We start from the raw sequence: 17,642 nt of genomic DNA on the forward strand, positions 1-17,642 counted from the left end.
CTGTTCTTAACCTGAAGCACCACTTTAGCTAATGGGGCCTCCTGCTGCCACTGCACCACCGCTGCACGATTTCTGTTCTCATCCTGAAGCAAAGTTCTTAACCCAAGGTAATATTTCTGGGTTAGCGGAGTCTGTAACCTGAAGCGTATGTAAACTGAAACGTCTGTAACCCGAGGTACCACTGTACTCTATTCCAAACTTAATGGAAAGCGTAATGCTGGTGGTCAACAAAAGAGGTTTAAAGACGCTCTCAAGGCAAATCTAAAAAATGTAGTATAAACACTGACAACTGGGAAACTCTGGCCTGCGAGCGCTCCAGTTGGAGAACAGCCTTGACCAAAGGTGTCCTGGGATTTGAAGACTCTCGAACTCAGGACACACGGAAGAAACGTGCTAAGAGGAAGGCACGCTTGGCAAATCCACACCGTGATCAACTCCTGCCCGTGAACCAGTGTCCCCACTGTGGAAGGAAGTGTGGGTCCAGAATTGGCCTCCACAGTCACTTACAGACTCACTGTTAAGACCATGTTCATGGAAGACCATTCTACTCGGCTATTTGCCCAATAGACCACTATTTATCTCGGTGATGGCAGAGAAAGTGATACTATCTTAGAACAGCAAGAGAGGCAGTGTGATGCAATGGTTAGAGTGTCACAGAGTAGTACCTGGGAACCAGGGTTCAAATCTTCCACTCAGCCATGAAACTTGGGCGAGTCACTGCCTCTCAGCCTGACCAGGGTTGTTGTGTGAGCCTCAAATGGGGAGAAGAACCATTTATGCCCCCTTAACTTCCTTGGAGAAAAGGGTGCATTAATGCAACAAAACTTCAACGAATATTGCAGGTTGCGGGGGGGGGAGGATCTCATTCCCTAGCAATGCAACAGACCGAAAAGCGCCCACTGTCCACATTTAATTTACAGATAGGTAGCCGTGTTGGTCTGCCATAGTCAAAATAAAAAAAAATCCTTCCAGTAGCACCTTAAAGACCAACTAAGTTAGTTCTTGGTATCTGAAGAAGTGTGCATGCACACGAAAGCTCATACCAAGAACTAACTTAGTTGGTCTTTAAGGTGCTACTGGAAGGATTTTTTTTATTTTCACATTTAATTTGTAAGCTTTCTGGGGCAGAGACCTGTTCCCTGCTTTGTGGGGGGGGGCGCGCTATGTGGGCTTATTTTCCCGTGCCTATCTATGAAATTAATGCAATGTTAGAACTGCAGCCAGCGGGTCAGGGGGAGAGATCTCATTCCCTGGCGATGAAACAGACCCCAGAATGCCCACTGTCAACAGTTAAGTTTGCAAGTTCTCTGGCGCAGATACTTATTTCCGCCTCGGTTTGGGGTTGCAGCCAGCACTGGGGGAAGGAGAAGGGCAAAGACTCTCCTTTCCTCAGCCTTGATAAAAGACCAAAAAGTGCCCACTTACCCGCGCAAGTTCTTCTCCGCAAGGAAAAACACCCGGTTTAGCAACTCCAGGAGGAAATTCCAGAGCGAGGAAAAGCAACAAACTGTCTTTGGAAGGAAATTCCCTCCTGCGCTGCTGTGATTCCTGCGCACAGTCTTTTCTCTCTTCTCCAGCAGGTGAATCCCATATGCAGCCTGCAGATCAAGCGCCCAAGCGCAGCTCCAGGATCTCAGAGCCTGCCCTGTTCAAACCCGCGCTCCCTCCTTCCTCTCCCGAGACAGCAGAACAACGCCATCACCACCACTTAGCTCTCCTGCCGCTGCTCTATTTAAATACAAATGGATCATTCTCCCTTTCAGCTCCACCTGAAGCAATGTAAAGCAGAGGTTCAATTAATGCGCAGAAGAGATGGAGGGGGGTGGGAATGTTTGCCGGCGCCCATCTGTGCACAACAAGCGCGTTGGAGAGGATTTCTCCCTCCCTCCTGGGGAATAAGGGCTGGCAGGCAGGAGGGCTGGGCGCCAGGAATGGGAGAAAGGAAGGAAAAGGCGATCCTGCAGAGAAGTGGCTCTCAGCAGCAGTTGCGTTTTGGCACCCGGGGGGGGGGGCTGCATTTCCTGCACCCCACGCCTTGTGCTGAGCATTTGCCAGTGCCGGATTTATGTACAGTGGTACCTCGGGTTATGGGACGCGGGTGGCGCTGTGGGTTAAACCACAGAGCCTAGGACTTGCCGATCAGAAGGTCGGCAGTTCAAATCCCCGCAACAGGGTGAGCGCCCGTTCCTCGGTCCCTGCTCCTGCCCACCTAGCAGTTCGAAAGCACCTTAAAGTGCAAGTAGATAAATAGGTACCGCTCTGGCAGGAAGGTAAATGGCGTTTCCGTGCGCTGCTCTGGTTCGCCAGAAGCGGCTTAGTCATGCTGGCCACATGACATGGAAGCTGTACGCCGGCTCCCTCGGCCAATAAAGCGAGATGAGCGCCGCAACCCCAGAGTCGGCCACGACTGGACCTAATGGTCCCTTTACCTTTACCTCGGGTTACAGACGCTTCAGGTTACAGACTCTGCAAACCCAGAAATAGTACCTCGGGTTAAGAACTTTGCTTCAGGATGAGAACAGAAATTGCGCGGCAGAGGCAGCGGGAGGCCCCATTAGCTAAAGTGGTGCTTCAGGTTAAAAACAGTTTCAGGTTAAGAACGGACTTCCAGAACAAATTACCGTAAGTTCTTAACCCAAGCTACCACTGTATAAGCTAAACAAGCTACAGCTTAGGGTTCCACACTCTTGGGGAGGCCCCCAAAAATTAAACGGGAAAAAATCTGGATGTACATTTCCAAAATATAAGATAAACAACTTCTTATTTGTATTTCAGTTCAACGATTACTTTGATAAAATGCATATTTTGTGATGTGCAAATGGCTTGAGATACCTATGAGGTCCATAAATTATCTATTCAACACAAAAAACAGCGACCATTTGTTGTTGACAAAGGACAGCTGGACATAGAAAGGGCCCCATTACCTTCAGTTGCTTAGGGCCTCATCCAGGCTCAATCCGGCCCTGCCCACACCCCTAGCATTGTGGTCCTGATCCGGGTTCAAGAGAGTGTCCCCAGGTGCTGTGAGCTGCAAAACTGTACTGTGGACTCCCCACTTGGGCGAACCTTGCTTAAAAGGAATTCCTACTTCTTGGGGAACACTGGGAATGAAAGGAGAGAACGAGGGAGTGAGGGATTTCTCCTAAAGGCGCCAATTTCCCTTCCTGCAACTGGCAATGGGCAGCCCTTTTTCTTGAGTAGGTGTGCAAAGGACGAGCGCTTGAGCCGGGAAACGCTCAATCAGTACTTCACTTCTGTCAGAACCGGCATTGCGACAGGTGCTACAGAACACATAACAGGAAGCGCTTCTTTTCACAGCGCAGAGTTAATCTGCGGAACTCCCTCCCACAGGAGTGGGATGCAAGAACTCCATCTTTTAGTGTGGCAGCCCCTACACTTTGGACCTCCCTGCCGATTGACATTAGGCCTTCACCGTACTATTTTGTTGCCTGCTAAAGTCCCCACAGGGACGCGGGTGGCGCTGTGGGTTAAACCACAGAGCCTAGGACTTGCGGTTCGAATCCCCGCGACGGGTGAGCTCCCGTTGCTCAGTCCCTGCTCCTGCCAACCTAGCAGTTCAAAAGCACGTCAAAGTGCAAGTAGATAAATAGGTACCACTCCGGCGGGAAGGTAAACGGCGTTTCCATGCACTGCTCTGGTTCGCCAGAAGCGGCTTAGTCCTGCTGGCCACATGACCTGCTGGCCACATGTACACCAGCTCCCTTGGCCAGTAAAGCGAGATGAGCGCCACAACCCCAGAGTCGGCCACGACTGGACCTAATGGTCAGGGGTCCGTTTACCTTTTCAAAGTCCCCACACCCCAGAAAGAAGGAATCCACATGTTATTGGCTGGGTGTATGGCAATGTTCTTTTTCTTTGATATGCCAATAAAGTCATTGCCATCTGATTGATATTCTGAGGCTCTGGTCAGTTTTTCCATGAGCCTGACAGACCACAAAGGATTTCCAAGTGTTTTCCAGCTGCAAACTCTCTTTTGGCCACAACCAATAAAAGAGTTATAAAGTATTTGTGGTGCAAACCTTCCAGTTGGCCCACAAGTAGGGATGGAAGGATCTGTCAATTTCTCATTTCTCCCCGTCTTTAATTCAGTTCCTCACATTTTGCAGCGATTTGACTTTTATTTATTTTGGTGTTTTATATACATATAGTATACACACACACACACACACACACACACACACACACAGTATACACACACCAAAATGCTGATACATTTTCACTGGGACATTTTGGTGTGCACTTCTAACAAGCACACATTTCTTATATGCAGCTTTGACTAATATTCTGGGAGCAATTATTCTCACCAATATAAATATTCATCTTTATGTATGCTTTCCTTAACTGATGGGTTTTTGGAAGCGTCATTTGGCTGGAGAACTGCAGTGCAAAATTCGTAGAAACACCAAATTCGGAGGAAGACTGCGTTTCAATCTCCGCCTTGTTCTGGAAAGTTTGGGAAAGCTTGCATTTAAATGCAGACTGGCTCAAATTTGTCCCCCACCCCTGCGTCCGCAGATGTCCTTTCTGTCTGCACTTGCAAAAGGATTCCAGGTGCTTTTGGCTTTTTTTGTGTGTGTGTGGTGGATCAGGAAAGGAGCGGCTGCAATGGAGATCATGTTCCATGCTCAGCCAAGCACAATGTTCTGGCTTCTGTCGAATTATCAAAATGCTCTCCAAGTTTGCAGCGTCATTTAATATGGAGCGGGGGGAACCTCCACCCTCTTTGACCAGCACTTTGATACACGACTGCAAGCTCTCTCAGGCCTGATCTCTTTCCCCAACGGAGCAATTCGTGGAATCATGTTTCCCATCCGGCCAGCCCTTTTGCACAAATCTGAGCAGGAAACACTCAGAATGAGAAAGGGAATTTTGGCAGGACGGTCGTTTTTTAAACGCTGCCTTCTTACCCAGCCATGACACGGTGACCTTGAACCACCTTGCCAGGCCCTACGGAACCGCGGTTCAGAAGGGGGAGCGAAGTTCAGTTTTTAAAGAGCCTTTTTGGGGGGTGGGGTAGGGGACACATGTGAGCGATTTGTGATGGATTCAAATTTCGCTTATGTTGGAGAGCGGTGTTTGTGCGCGGACACGGAGCACTTTGGGTTTTCTGTAACTTACCGTATTTTCCTGTGTATAAGGCGCCCCCGTGTATAAGACAATTTGGGTGCTCCAAATTGAGGAAATGGGGGGATATTGCCCAGACTTGTTGAGCTTTTGGGGGGGAAGGCTGCCAAAAATCGCCCACCCGCAGGACTGCAACAGCCAATCGCGTATGCAACCACAAAGCCACAAATCCAGTGCACAATCGCTGATGGCAAGCACCAATCGCCCGCCCGCACCATGGCCCCACCCCTATGGGCAGTTCACCCCACCCCTATGGGGCAGTCCTCACCAGGCGCTGGAAAGGCTTCCTCCGCTGCTTGCTGGACTAGATGAGGCGGCTGGCCTGATCCAGGAAGCTTTTTATTGTGCACGTGCTTTTATAAAATTTATTGAATTTTCCCATTTTAACACTTTCGTAAAAACATTACGTGGAACTCCCACCCCACGCCCCTTCCATGGTGTTCTATCTATGCTGTCGTTTAAATACTGCATATATATTTTTAAATTCTTAATCTCTAGGTTTAATCATCCTAAGTATTCGTCTCAATATTTCGGAGCTGTTCATATTTCAAATCATGCTCACGTTTTCATAATACTGTTGTTGTTGTTGTTTAGTCATTTAGTCGTGTCCAACTCTTCGTGACCCCCTGGACCAGAGCACGCCAGGCCCTCCTGTCTTCCACTGCCTCCTGCAGTTTGGTCAAACTCATGCTGGTAGCTTCGAGAACACTGTCCCACCATCTCGTCCTCCGTCGTCCCCTTCTCCTTGTGCCCTCCATCTTTCCCCACATCAGGGTCTTTTCCAGGGAGTCTTCTCTTCTCCTGAGGTGGCCAAAGTCTTGGAGCCTCAGCTTCAGGATCTGTCCTTCCAGGGAGCACTCAGGGCTGATTTCCTTCAGAATGGAGAGATTTGATCTTCTTGCAGTCCAGGGGACTCTCAAGAGTCTCCCCCAGCACCATAATTCATAAAATATTCTACGAGATACTTCCATTTGGCTTTTTGTTCGTTACTTAGTTTGTTCTGGTTCTTAAGCAGAAGGTCCTCTGGGATTCGCTTGTAAAGGATGCCTGATGCTGTTGTCATGGCATTTTTGTGGGCACAAGGCCTCTGCCTTCCTTCCCTCTCTCTTCCTTATGCAACAGATGGACTAATGGCCCCTTCTCCCAGGTAGCACAGGAATGCAGGAACTGGTACCCAGAGAGGCAGCTTCGCCTACGGCAACAGAATCGCCCTGGACTTGTGTTCCAGGAAGCTACTGGGAGCTTTTGCTTGAGGATGGAAGTTTATAAATTGACACGTGGCAGGAAAAGAGCAGATACAGAAACGTCCCCCCGCCCTTCTCGGAACACCAGAACTTGTGACATCCAACAAAAATGAACGTTTGGAAGATTCAGGACAGAGAAAATAAAGTCCTCCTTCATGCAACACACAGTTAAACAAGAACTCCCTGTGGGTTGCAATCCACTGGGAGCAGTCAAATACAACATTCCTTGTTTTCCTAGAGTGGACATGCAAGCGGATGTTTGGTCCAGCTTCCTGTTCCTCCTGGCTGGAGCATCCTTCCTTGCATGGGAATAGTGGGTGGGTGTGAACTTACCTGTCTGTGATGGCCTGGGATTCGGACTCGGATGCTGAGGGATCCCAGCTTGCACAGGATTCCCCGCCTCCAGAATCAGCTGAGCTGGGGCTGGGGCATGAGCCTGAAGGGCCCTCACCTGTGCTGGATCCTCAGGTGCAGGCACCAGCTGAGTCTGCTCTGGCTCCTGAGGTGATGGAGGACCCATTGCCTGCAGGTGCTCCACTCTCAGCCCCGCTAGGGGAAGCTGAGGTTGCCTCTGGGTCCGGGAACCCTCCAGCCTCTCCTGAGCTGCAGAGGCTCAGGGCAGAGAGGCGGAGGGAACTAAGTTCCCGCAGGAGGAGTGCTCGCCTCCAGGCCAGGAGAGGCGAGTCACCTGAGGATCGGGGCCGCCCTATGCCTCGGGGCAGATAAAAGCCAGCCAGTCCCAGTCCGCGGGAGCAACATTGTTGGACAGAACCCTGTCCTGCTTTCCTGCCTGATCTCCTAACCAGCCCTGGCTCCCTGCTTGCAAGCCTGTGCCTGACTTCACCCAACTCCCTGCCCTGCACCCAGTTTCAGCTACTACGGACTGCCTCCATGTTGCACCTTTGCAGACTTGGACCTCGCCTCTCGGGTAACCCAAGGGAACAGCACACCGTCCAGGTAACAAAAGGATGAGTCACAAAGCACTCTCTCTCTTTCCCTTCCTTCTTCGTTTGATCAGCTTCTAGCTAGGACTGCCCTGCTAGCTCCCAGCGAGCAAGAGAATTGGGACTATTCCCCCATATGGGGTAGATCCACATGTACATAATGGTAACTAAATCTGCCTCCAGGAATCCAACTGTGAACTGATGTGAGTAAATTTCTTTTATAGACTTTGAATAAGATTGTTGTGTCTGTCCTCTTCTAAGAGGGATTAAAGGTTGGCGGTTCGAATCCCCGCGACGGGGTGAGCTCCCGTTGCTCGGTCCCTGCTCCTGCCAACCTAGCAGTTCAAAAGCACGCCAAGTGCAAGTAGATAAATAGGTACCGCTCCAGCGGGAAGGTAAACGGCGTTTCCGTGCGCAGCTCTGGTTTGCCAGAAGCAGCTTAGTCATGCTGGCCTCATGACCCGGAAGCTATCTGCGGACAAATGCCGGCTCCCTTGGCCTATAGAGCGAGATGAGAACGCAACCCCAGAGTCGTCTGTGACTGGACCTAATGGTCAGGGGTCCCTTTCCCTTTTAAAAGGAACTTACCAGGAACTTACAATTCAGTCTGAGACAGACTTAACTGTACAATAGTGAGAGGCTCATACGAGCCTGCAACCAGCAATCTGCTGTGCTTGTAAAATGGGGAATGTAACTCTGCTACATGAAGGAACTTGCTAGCGCAAGTTAGGAAGGATATTAATAAACAGTATATCCTCTCCTGCCACCCAGAACATTCCCACATTCCCTGCCACGGGAGGCAGGGATTGCAACCATCTTGGATGCCTTTGAAAGAGGATCCACAGAGTGCGGCTGCCATACTGCCTCAAAGTTCACCTGCAGACACCCAAACCACATCCCAGCATGACACTCCCCCCCCCACTCTCACATTCTCTCTCACACATTAAAATGTCACACATCTGATGGGAGGGCGTTCTACAGGGCGGGTGCCACCACCGAGAAGGCCTTTTTCCTGGTTCCCTGTAACTTGGCTTCTCGCAATGAGGGAACCGCCAGAAGGCCCTCGGCGCTGGACCTCAGTGTCCAGCAGAACAATGGGGTTGGAGACGCTCCTTCAGGTATACTGGACCGAGGCCATTTAGGGCTTTCAAGGTCAGCACCAACACTTTGAATTGTGCTCGGAAACATCCTGGGAGTCAATGTAGGTCTTTCAAGACCGGTGTTATGTGGTCCCGGCGGCCGCTCCCAGTCACCAGTCTAGCTGCCGCATTCTGGATTAGTTGTAGTTTCCGGGTCACCTTCAAAGGGAGCCCCACGTAATGTTCTTCTGTAGGAGATGGGTCATTGTGGAGGAGAAACCTCCCCCTTGGTTCCCTCCGCACCTTCCCTGGGGAAAAGGCATCTGCAGCAGGAGTTTTGTGAGGGGGAATTGGGCGAATGCACAGAGGATAAGGCTACCAATGGCTTCGACATATAAAATGTTCCCTGGCTCAGGACCTCATTCCTCAAGGACTGCCTCTCCTCATACAAAGTGACCCACACCCTGCGGTCGTCACCTGAGACCTTCTTCATGTGCCTCCCCCTTGAGAGGTCCAGAGGGTGGCAACACAAGAACGGGGCCTTCTCTGTGGTGGCTCCCCGTTTATGGAATTGCTCTCCCTAGGGAGGCTCACATGGCACCTTGTTGCAGAAAAAACAACAACCCCAATCATTCAGTTTGTACAAACACAACACGACACACACACACACGCGCGCGCAAACACGACATACGTGACGTTTCTGTTATAAATTCATAGTAAATCAACCGTACATTGGATTTACACCGGTCCACTTTTAGTTTGCTTCATGAAGAAAGGACTATCAAAGGGGGATGGTTTGATACAGCATGGCCATAATCCTTTGAGTGTACCAACACGTACTCAGGAGCCCTGCCCAGTTGGCATGACAACCTTGATGGTCCCAGACAGAAGACCATCAGGGACAGAAAGAACTTGCATATAGGAGTGGATTCAACATGGACTGGAACAAATGGCAATGATTAGCTCTTCCCTCTGGGGGCAGGAAACTGCCAACTCCCCTTTGTCTTCTGGAAATGACTGATGGGGAGGGGGAAAGGAGGAGCCAGCCAGGTGACAAGATACTCAGGTTACCTCCACAACTCCTCCCTCAACCCCTCCTTTTTGTGATGTAGTCATGATGTAGTTGTGATGTAGTTCTAGGGGTGTAGTTTGGGGGATTATTAACTAATAAAAGTTGGGGTTTTCTTTTGTTCTGGGTTTCCATCTTGTTCCACCTTGTGGCAGGTGGGAGTCCTGTCGCGACAGCCTTCAATAAAGACCAAGCCTCCTGGCTGCTGTTTTGCTCTGGTATTCCTGGCCGGGGTCCTTGTTTTCTGTCCAAGGGAGCCCTCAGATTTCTCCGTTAACACCTTCATTACATATCTTTCTTTTTTAACCAGACCTTCGGCTTTTAAATATCTCTGGCCATTTTGCACGGGTCCTAATGTAGCTTTGAGGGTATTTACTTCCTGGTTTTAATATATGCATGAGTTTGTTCTTTTGCAACTCTCTTTGAGTTGCCGTAGCAAAAAAAAAACAATGATAAATCTAATAAGTGATGGTGGTGGTGATTTCATTTCAGTGCCCAAGATAAAATCACTGCAAGGGCAAAACTTGCCCAAATGGAAAATAAAAACGAAAATAACCTGAAGAATTTTTCAAAAACACAAAGGAAAAGACCGGCTCCGGCTTCGTGGATAAAAAGTTTCCCGTTTATTTGCTCTGGTGACGCCACTCCTTTTCAAAAGAAACAGCTCCACGTCATATTATAAATTGATTTTATGTACACCCCACGAGGGGGAAAACAATGGAGAGAAAGACATCAATATATAAAAGGAGGAGGCCGGTGTTATCAATATTTATTTACAAGGGTGGGGAGATTTTAAAAAACTAGTACCCATTCTGATGAGGTCGAAAAGAGCATCCCTCTTGCTGTTAAATTAAACACACACACAACTGTGTCACTATAAATAGACATTTTTGTAAAACACGCGCACACACAAAATCTGTTAACCAACGGGGAATCCCTAGAAAAGGCAGCGTGCCCCTTGAATAAAAAAGTGCATACGTTCATTTTCTCGCAAGGTTTAAACTGAAGCAGCACAGAAACTTCTGGGCGGAAGGCGGCAAAAAAAAGCGAAGTGGTTTCACATCTGAAACGTTCGAAGAGCAAAAAACTGATTCTGGAGTCCTGGTCGCTCAGCCAATCGCCCGGTTGCTCCTCCGATCCACCGGATCACAAGACCGTTGCATGCCTCTGGCAGAAAATCCAGACTAGACCTCCAACCCCTTCATACTCAGACATACCCACCCGGGTTCAAATGGGGGCACACGGCAGCCCCATTCCCATTTGTTAAAGTAAGGCTTGTGCAGGAGATCTTCCCACTAGACCAGTGGTTCCCAAAGTGGGTGATGGGATTACTGGTGTGTGTGTGTGTGTGGCTGTAGTAAAGGTAAAGGGACCCCTGACCATTAGGTCCAGTCATGACCGACTCTGGGGTTGCGGCGCTCATCTCGCTTTACTGGCCGAGGGAGCCGGCATACAGCTTCCGGGTCATGTGGCCAGCAGGACTAAGCCGCTTCTGGCGAACCAGAGCAGCGCACGGAAACGCCGTTTACCTTCCCACCGCAGTGGTACCTATTTATCTACTTGCACTTTGACGTGCTTTCAAACTGCTAGGTTGGCAGGAGCAGGGACTGAGCAATGGGAGCTCACCCCGTTGCGGGGACTTGAACCACCGACCTTCTGATCGGCAAGTCCTAGGCTCTGTGGTTTAACCCACAGCGCCACCCGCGTCCTTGTGCGTGGCTCTAAGAAGGTATAAATGACTCTCTGGCATCACCGGATCAACTTCATCAACTGTCTCAAATTAATTAAGTGAAAGCATTCAAACTGGATTCTGAATAGGTGTGCCATTGATTGCTACTGTTTTGAATTTTATTGCACTATCTTCCTTAGTGCGCTGTGCAAACTGCTACTCTGAATAATGCTTTTTCCAGGGTCAGGGAGTAAAGGAACCCAGCGGGGTGGTGGATGAAAAAAGTTTGGGAACCACTGGGCTAGATTGTGCCCCATGAATCAGTTCCGGATCACACTCATTTTGGGACCCCCATAATCCACAGGGTGCGGCTGCCATCATGCCTCACATGAACTCCACCCCGTTCTCCACCAAATTCTCTCTCTATCAAAAACGTACCTGGCTTGAAACCCTTCCTGACTCCCCTTGCCAGGACCCCCTCTGTGCTCTCTCCTTCTCTTGGTCAGATAAAGGCCCCTTCCCTTCCCAGTCCCCAATTCTCCCTTCCCCAAATTAATGGGGTCAGGAGCTGTTGTATAGTTCCCTTGGCGATTTCTAGTTACTGTATTTTTCCTCTCTATAAGACGCACTTTCCCCCTCCTAAAAAGTAAGGGGAAATGTGTGTGCGTCTTATGTAGCGAATGCAGGCTGCGCAGCTATCGCTGAAGCTAGATCCCTCTTGCTCTCCTGGCTTCAGGAATAGCCACACAAAGCCTCTTGAGTGCAGCGGGAACACTCCTCCCTCTTCGCTCAAGAGGCTTTGCATTGCTTTCTTGTTTTCCTCCTGTAAAAACTAGGTGCGTCTTATGGCCGGGTGCATCTTATAGAGCGGAAAATACAGTAGGTCATCCTTCTCCCACCTGGGCTCCTCCGGATATCTCTGGACATTGCTTCTTCGCCCAATGAACTATGGAACTTCCTGCTGCAGGAGGTGGCGATGATTCACCAATTGGATGGCTCTAAAGGAAGACCGGGCAAAAGCATGGAGGGCACAGAGAATGCTCCTGGTGGCCACTAGACACCATGGCTATGCCCTGCCTCCAATGCTTCTGAAGGACTGTTCCCGGAAACCGCAGGAGGACTGTTGTGCTTGAATGCTGCTTGTGGATTTCCCAGTAAAGGCACCTGGTCAGCCCCTGTGAGAACAGGATTCTGGACTAGAAGGGCCATGGGCCTGATCCAGCGGCCAGGCTCTTTCTTGAGTTCCTAATGGAGACCAGTAGTGATGATGTATGGAAGTGAGAGCTGGACCATAAAGAAGGCTGATGGCCGAAGAATGGATGCTTTTGAATTCTGGTGCTGGAGGAGACTCTTGAGAGTCCCATGGACTGCAAGAAGGTCAAACCTCTCCATTCTTAAGGAAATCAGCCCTGAGTGCTCCCTGGAAGGACAGATCCTGAAGCTGAGGCTCCAAGACTTTGGCCACCTCAGGAGAAGAGAAGACTCCCTGGAAAAGACCCTGATGTTGGGAAAGATGGAGGGCACAAGGAGAAGGGGAGGACAGAGGACGAGATGGTGGGACAGTCTTCTCGCAGCTACCAGCATGAGTTTGACCAAACTGCGGGAGGCAGTGGAAGACAGGAGTGCCTGGCGTGCTCTGGTCCAGGGGGTCACGAAGAGGCAGACACGACTAAACGACTCAACAACAATGGAGTCCCCAGGTCCAGAGGAAGTCTATCCTGATCGCTGGGTTCCTAGGGGTGTTTAGCCACGGCGAGGACAGGATGATGGACTGGATGGGGCACTGGCCTGATCCACCGGGGGTCTTCTGGTGTTCTTACATGGGGGGCATCTCAAGGGCATCAGGAAGTTTGGTCTACTTCCACCACAACTAGCTGGACTGGGGTCTGAGTCGATGGAGGCCCTAGGCTGCCTCTGGCACGAAGATACTTTTAGTCCTTGAAATTCCCCTGCTAGCGACTTCCACAATTGTGGGAGAAGAACACTGACACGCCATTCAGTTCCTAACAGAGGAAATCTCCTGCATGACAGGGCCAGATGGCACAGGAGATCGCAGCAAAGGAGAATAGAAAGGACCATGGAAATTTAAGAAATTGGGCGTTACGCTGGCAAGAGGAGCCACCGGCGCTCGTTCTAAAGAGGAACCCGTTTGAAAGTTTCTCAAAAACCAGGGGGACTTCTTGGAAGGGAGAGTCAAGGAGGTGGGACCCCATCTTTGAAAGATTCTTGGAGGTTATATAAAACCACAACAGAAGCTCAGCTAGGCTGTGAGCCAGAAGAAATGAGGACATCTCAGAGGAGGCCAGCGTGGCTAACAAGCAGAGTCAAGGATGTTCTAAAAAGGCGCCAGGTCTTGGCCAAAGGAGAACAAAACTGAGCAGAAGCTCTGTCTGGCACAGCGGATGTAAGCTGATGATACAGTTTGGATGGGGGGAATAATTTGTGGAGCATCTTGCTAAAACTGTTAAGAAACATTTTTTGGAAATACACCAAAAGCAGGAAATTATCCAGGGAAATGGAAGGACCGTTGGATGACAACAGAGTGGAAGGTGTGCTAAAATAAAAAAGGGAGAGAGAGAGAGATTGCAGAGATGAATTCATTGCCGGGGGTTGGAATAGATGACCCCGGAGGTCCCTTCCAACTCTACTGTTTTGTTATTCTATGAATGAATGACCTGCCTTTCTTTTCACAATCAGTGGAAGATGTTGGGCAGATACCCATACCTATTCTTTATCTTCCAGGGGGTGGGGTATGTCTGAAGAAATAACCAGACAGAGAAGATCAGAGGTGATATTCTAGGGCAAACGGAGAAACGAAAAATTCACAAGTCTGCACAGAATGGCAGTTCTTTGACCGAAAAGCGAACCTGCTGATCTCAACGAAAACGGACAGATTTGGCTGCTGAAATCAAGTCAGTAAAAGCCAACTCTTTGCTGGAGGATGGGAAAACAGGCAAGGTAATACCATTTTTTAATTTGTTTAAAAAAGGGTATTGGTGGGAGCAGGAGAGGGAGACAGATAATGATAAATCCATTAGCTTAACATTTGCCCTTAGAAAATTGGTGGATAGCCTTATTAAAGAGAGCATTGTTAAGGATATAGAAGGAAGGAAGGAAAGATCAGCATGGCTTCTGCAAAGGAAACTCATTCTTTCACCAATTTTTGGGGAGTTCTTTGGCAGGGCCATCCATTCGGATGGAATGGACTGTTGTGGTAGGAACGCACTGTATATTTGGGCTTACCCAAAGCCCTGGGTAAACAAAAGTTCAGGGTCATGATCCCGACTAAATGTTAGGAAGACCGTTCTGACGGTGAGAGCTATTCTCCTTCGTCAGAGGTTTTCAAACAGGGGTTGGGTGGCCTTCTGTCAGGGATTCCTCCATTATTGCAAAGAAAGAAAGGCAAATCCTGTTTTATCGGGAGTCGGACTGCAAACGAAACTGGCAATGCTATACACTGCCAGTTTACGGAAGTCCATGGCCAGGAACATTCGGAACGCTGTTCCGCTTGCCTCAGAAAATAAAAATAAATAAACCAGAGCTGGCAAATGGTCAGAAGGGGCCAACTGAAATATCAATTATGAAATTATGCAAGGTTGCAGAGGGACAGAGGAAGATTGTTGTCTCACGACAAGAGAACGGTAGATTACAGTTCCCAGGGAGAATCGTGGCCCCGGGAGGGAAATACGAGGGTCTCCTGTCTCCACTGCAGACTAGGGCTCGCAGAATTCTGTGCGGGAGGGGGAAGCCATGAGAGTTTAAAGGGGGCAGCATAGCGCTTTCAATGTACAAGGCGGATGCGGCGGTACAGTGGTTTAACAAATAATACGTCTTTACGGGGAACTCTGGATTGCTTCTAAAACAAAACCCACCAGAATCTGTCCTAAATCTGGGGGGGGGGGGGAGAAAGGCAGGGTAATGGGGGCGAGAAACATGAGAAAATGACCCCCCTCAAACACATACACCTGAAACAACGACCCCAAGTGTTTCGGCACCCAACTCACCATTCCTGCTGCTACCAATGAACTGAAACTGACTCCAACCCAGGCAAATTATTCATTCCCAACAGAGTGAGGTTCAAAGAGGGGAAGGAGGAGAAATCACCTTTCCCTGTGGCATTTGGGGGGGGGGGAGGGAGCTGCTTTGCCGATCTTTCGGACTGCACACCCACAATTCATCTCCCTTAAACTCTCCCGCCACCCGCCCCTTCTCACCCCCTCCCTGGCGCAGTGGTAGGGCTTGGTCCTAGCCCCCGGCAGGACCCGGAAAGTTCACGTCTTGGGCCCCCCCTCTAAGGCACTGCCGTTGACCTTCCTGACGCTTGGCTGGTCCGGGGTGGGCAGCAGCGGGTGGGTCAGGCTGACCTGGGCGTTGCTGAAGGAGGCGATCCTACCGCTGCCACCAATCTGGATATTCACCGTTGTCGAATAACTGGCCCTCTGCTGGCTCTTCTCGGAGAGCTGCGCTGGGTCCGTGCTTATGGGGGAGTCCGATTCGGGGCAGCCCTCCCCCTCAAGCGGCCTCCTCTGGGAGCTCGGCCGGCACTCCCTGCCCACGTACTTCAGACACAGGCCTGGCACGTTGGGCCACTTGATGCTGCCAATTTCGTGGGAACCGGGGGAGCCTCTGGGCGTCGGAGCGGGCAAGTTGTGGGGAGCCCCCTTGGCACACGCTAGCGGTGCCTGGTCCCCGTTTACGGCCGGGCTCTCAGCCAGCCCACCACTGGGGAGGCTGTTTCCCCGCGGCCTCAAAGGAGGCCCCGTGGCACAGTCCGGCACCAACGGCACCGGGGAGGCGATGTGGGCGGGCGGCTGCCCGGGAGGGTGGGCACACAAGGGGGCAAACCCGCAGGCCCGGGGCCCGCTTGGAGGCGGGGAGCAGACTCTGGGCTTTACGGGGCAGGGCGACTGCACCCTAGAGTTGGGCTCGGAGGCGGAGGAGAAGGGGACGCCGTTCTCGAAGGCCTGGGCTGCTGCGGACAAGGCTCGGCGGCGGGGAGGAGAGAGGGGGCCGAAACAGCGGGCTGGGGCTGGGTCTCTCGGAAACAAGGCCTCTGGCTTCCCCAGGTTGGCGTGGGCCCTGGGTGCCCCCTTGGGGAGCAGAGCCAAAGGGTTTGCCAGGGGTCTCGGGAGCGTCGGTCCAGAGGCGGGAGGCAGGAACGGAACCTGCATCTCCTCGTGAGGAGGTCCGCCGTTTTTCCGCGCCAGGCTCTGGCTGATGCAGGAGGCCGCGATGTACCTGGAAATGGCCGCCGCGCTTGAGGAGAGGCACCTGCGGACCGGAGAGGCGGGGAGGAGCTTCGGGAGCGGGGCCGGCGCGCGCTGCTGTTGCGCGGAGACCGGAAGCTCTGTTGCCGCCTGGAAATCGGGCCGGGCCGGGGATTCTTGGATGGGGCAATTCTCCGTGCTGCGGGGCATCGGCAGCGGGTGCTCTGTGGGGCCTGAGGAAGCCAGCGGTAGGAGCACCGTGGCCTTTGGGGTAGAATCCAGGGCCACATTTCCGTGGACGCCGGGCAGCGTTTTGAAGGATTCGTTGCTCGATGCTGCCAGCTCTGTATGGACTTTATCGTTCTCCTGGAAAGGTGCCGAGCCTTTTCCTGTTGAACTGCCGGCTGCCGACAGCTGCAGCCCAGAGCTTGTATAGGAGGGGGGCCCTTCCTGGTTTTGGGGGGAGGCCCGCCCTGCTGGGGGAGCAGCTGGAGAACTGGGCAAACTGGGCTTTGGTTCCTCTACAGAGCCTGGAAAGACAGAAGAGTTTCCGGTCTCCAGGTCAGTGAGTCTCTGGGGGTCGTGGCAACGGATGGGCACCCCTTTTCCTAAGGTACCCGCCGGCTGTACCCCAGGCCCAGAAGATGACCGCGTTGCCTCTTCCATCTCCCCAGCCAGCTCTGACGCAGACGTGGTTTCCTCTGCGTTCGTGGCTCCAGGCGTGGTTCTCTCGGTTACAAATTTGGGGTGCAGCGGAGGCTCCCTCAATTTGCATGCCTCTTTGGCCAGGGGATCCACAGCAGGGCCGGGCGACGGGGAGTGTCTGGGGCTTCCTGGTTCTCCTCCGCTTTGCTTGCCTTCTGGGAGCGCCTCCCTACCGGCAGGTCCCGAGGCGTCAGACCCGACGCACGGAGGTTGGGGTGCGGGGCACAGAAGTCCCTGCCGTAGTGGACCCAGGAGTTCTGGGGAAAGGAGCGGGCAGGGCTTCTCAGCACGCAGTTCCAGGGCCGTCCCCCGGGTGGCGGCAGTGATAAATGTGTTCTCCTGAACTCGGACCACGTGGTGCAGGGGCTCGTGGATGAGGACGTGGCCGTAGATTCGGGGCTCGCCTGCAGAAGGAGAGAGAAGAAGAGGCAGGAGGCAGCGTGAAAAGACCGACTCCTCATTCAGGGGGAGAGGAAATCAACTAGGGTCAGCAAACTTTTTCAGCAGGGGGCCGGTCCACTGTCCCTTAGACCTTGTGGGGGGCCGGACTATATTTTTTTTTTGGGGGGGGAAATGAACA

General features: G+C 51.5%; 2 protein-coding genes and 2 long non-coding RNA genes across 5 annotated transcripts in view; 1 reads left to right on the forward strand and 3 right to left on the reverse strand.

The window, feature by feature from the left end:
- LOC309536931 (neuroglobin-like) overlaps positions 1-1,857 on the reverse strand; it is a 37,931-nt gene extending 36,074 nt beyond the window's left edge. The window contains exon 1 of the mRNA XM_082231341.1: positions 1,426-1,857. The gene's annotated coding sequence lies outside the window, so the exon portion shown is untranslated. The remainder of the gene's footprint in view (positions 1-1,425) is intronic.
- Positions 1-17,642, forward strand: part of LOC309537043 — a 67,476-nt gene that overhangs the window by 32,155 nt on the left and 17,679 nt on the right. The window contains exon 2 of the long non-coding RNA XR_014221785.1: positions 237-318. This is a non-coding gene — a long non-coding RNA (uncharacterized lncRNA). The remainder of the gene's footprint in view (positions 1-236; positions 319-17,642) is intronic.
- LOC309537044 overlaps positions 10,082-17,642 on the reverse strand; it is a 101,729-nt gene continuing 94,168 nt past the window's right edge. Inside the window, exon 2 of the long non-coding RNA XR_014221786.1 lies at positions 10,082-12,395. This is a non-coding gene — a long non-coding RNA (uncharacterized lncRNA). The remainder of the gene's footprint in view (positions 12,396-17,642) is intronic.
- The window catches only part of PLEKHG2 (pleckstrin homology and RhoGEF domain containing G2), an 83,099-nt gene continuing 75,538 nt past the window's right edge, over positions 10,082-17,642 (reverse strand). For both annotated transcript variants that reach the window (XM_082230940.1, XM_082230939.1), the window contains exon 18: positions 10,082-17,466. In XM_082230940.1, the coding sequence (XP_082087066.1) occupies positions 15,422-17,466 (2,045 nt within the window). In that variant the 3' untranslated portion in view covers positions 10,082-15,421. The remainder of the gene's footprint in view (positions 17,467-17,642) is intronic.

The sequence above is a fragment of the Podarcis vaucheri genome, assembly GCF_965113315.1.
Source record: "Podarcis vaucheri genome assembly, chromosome: 7".
Lineage (NCBI taxonomy): Eukaryota > Metazoa > Chordata > Lepidosauria > Squamata > Lacertidae > Podarcis > Podarcis vaucheri.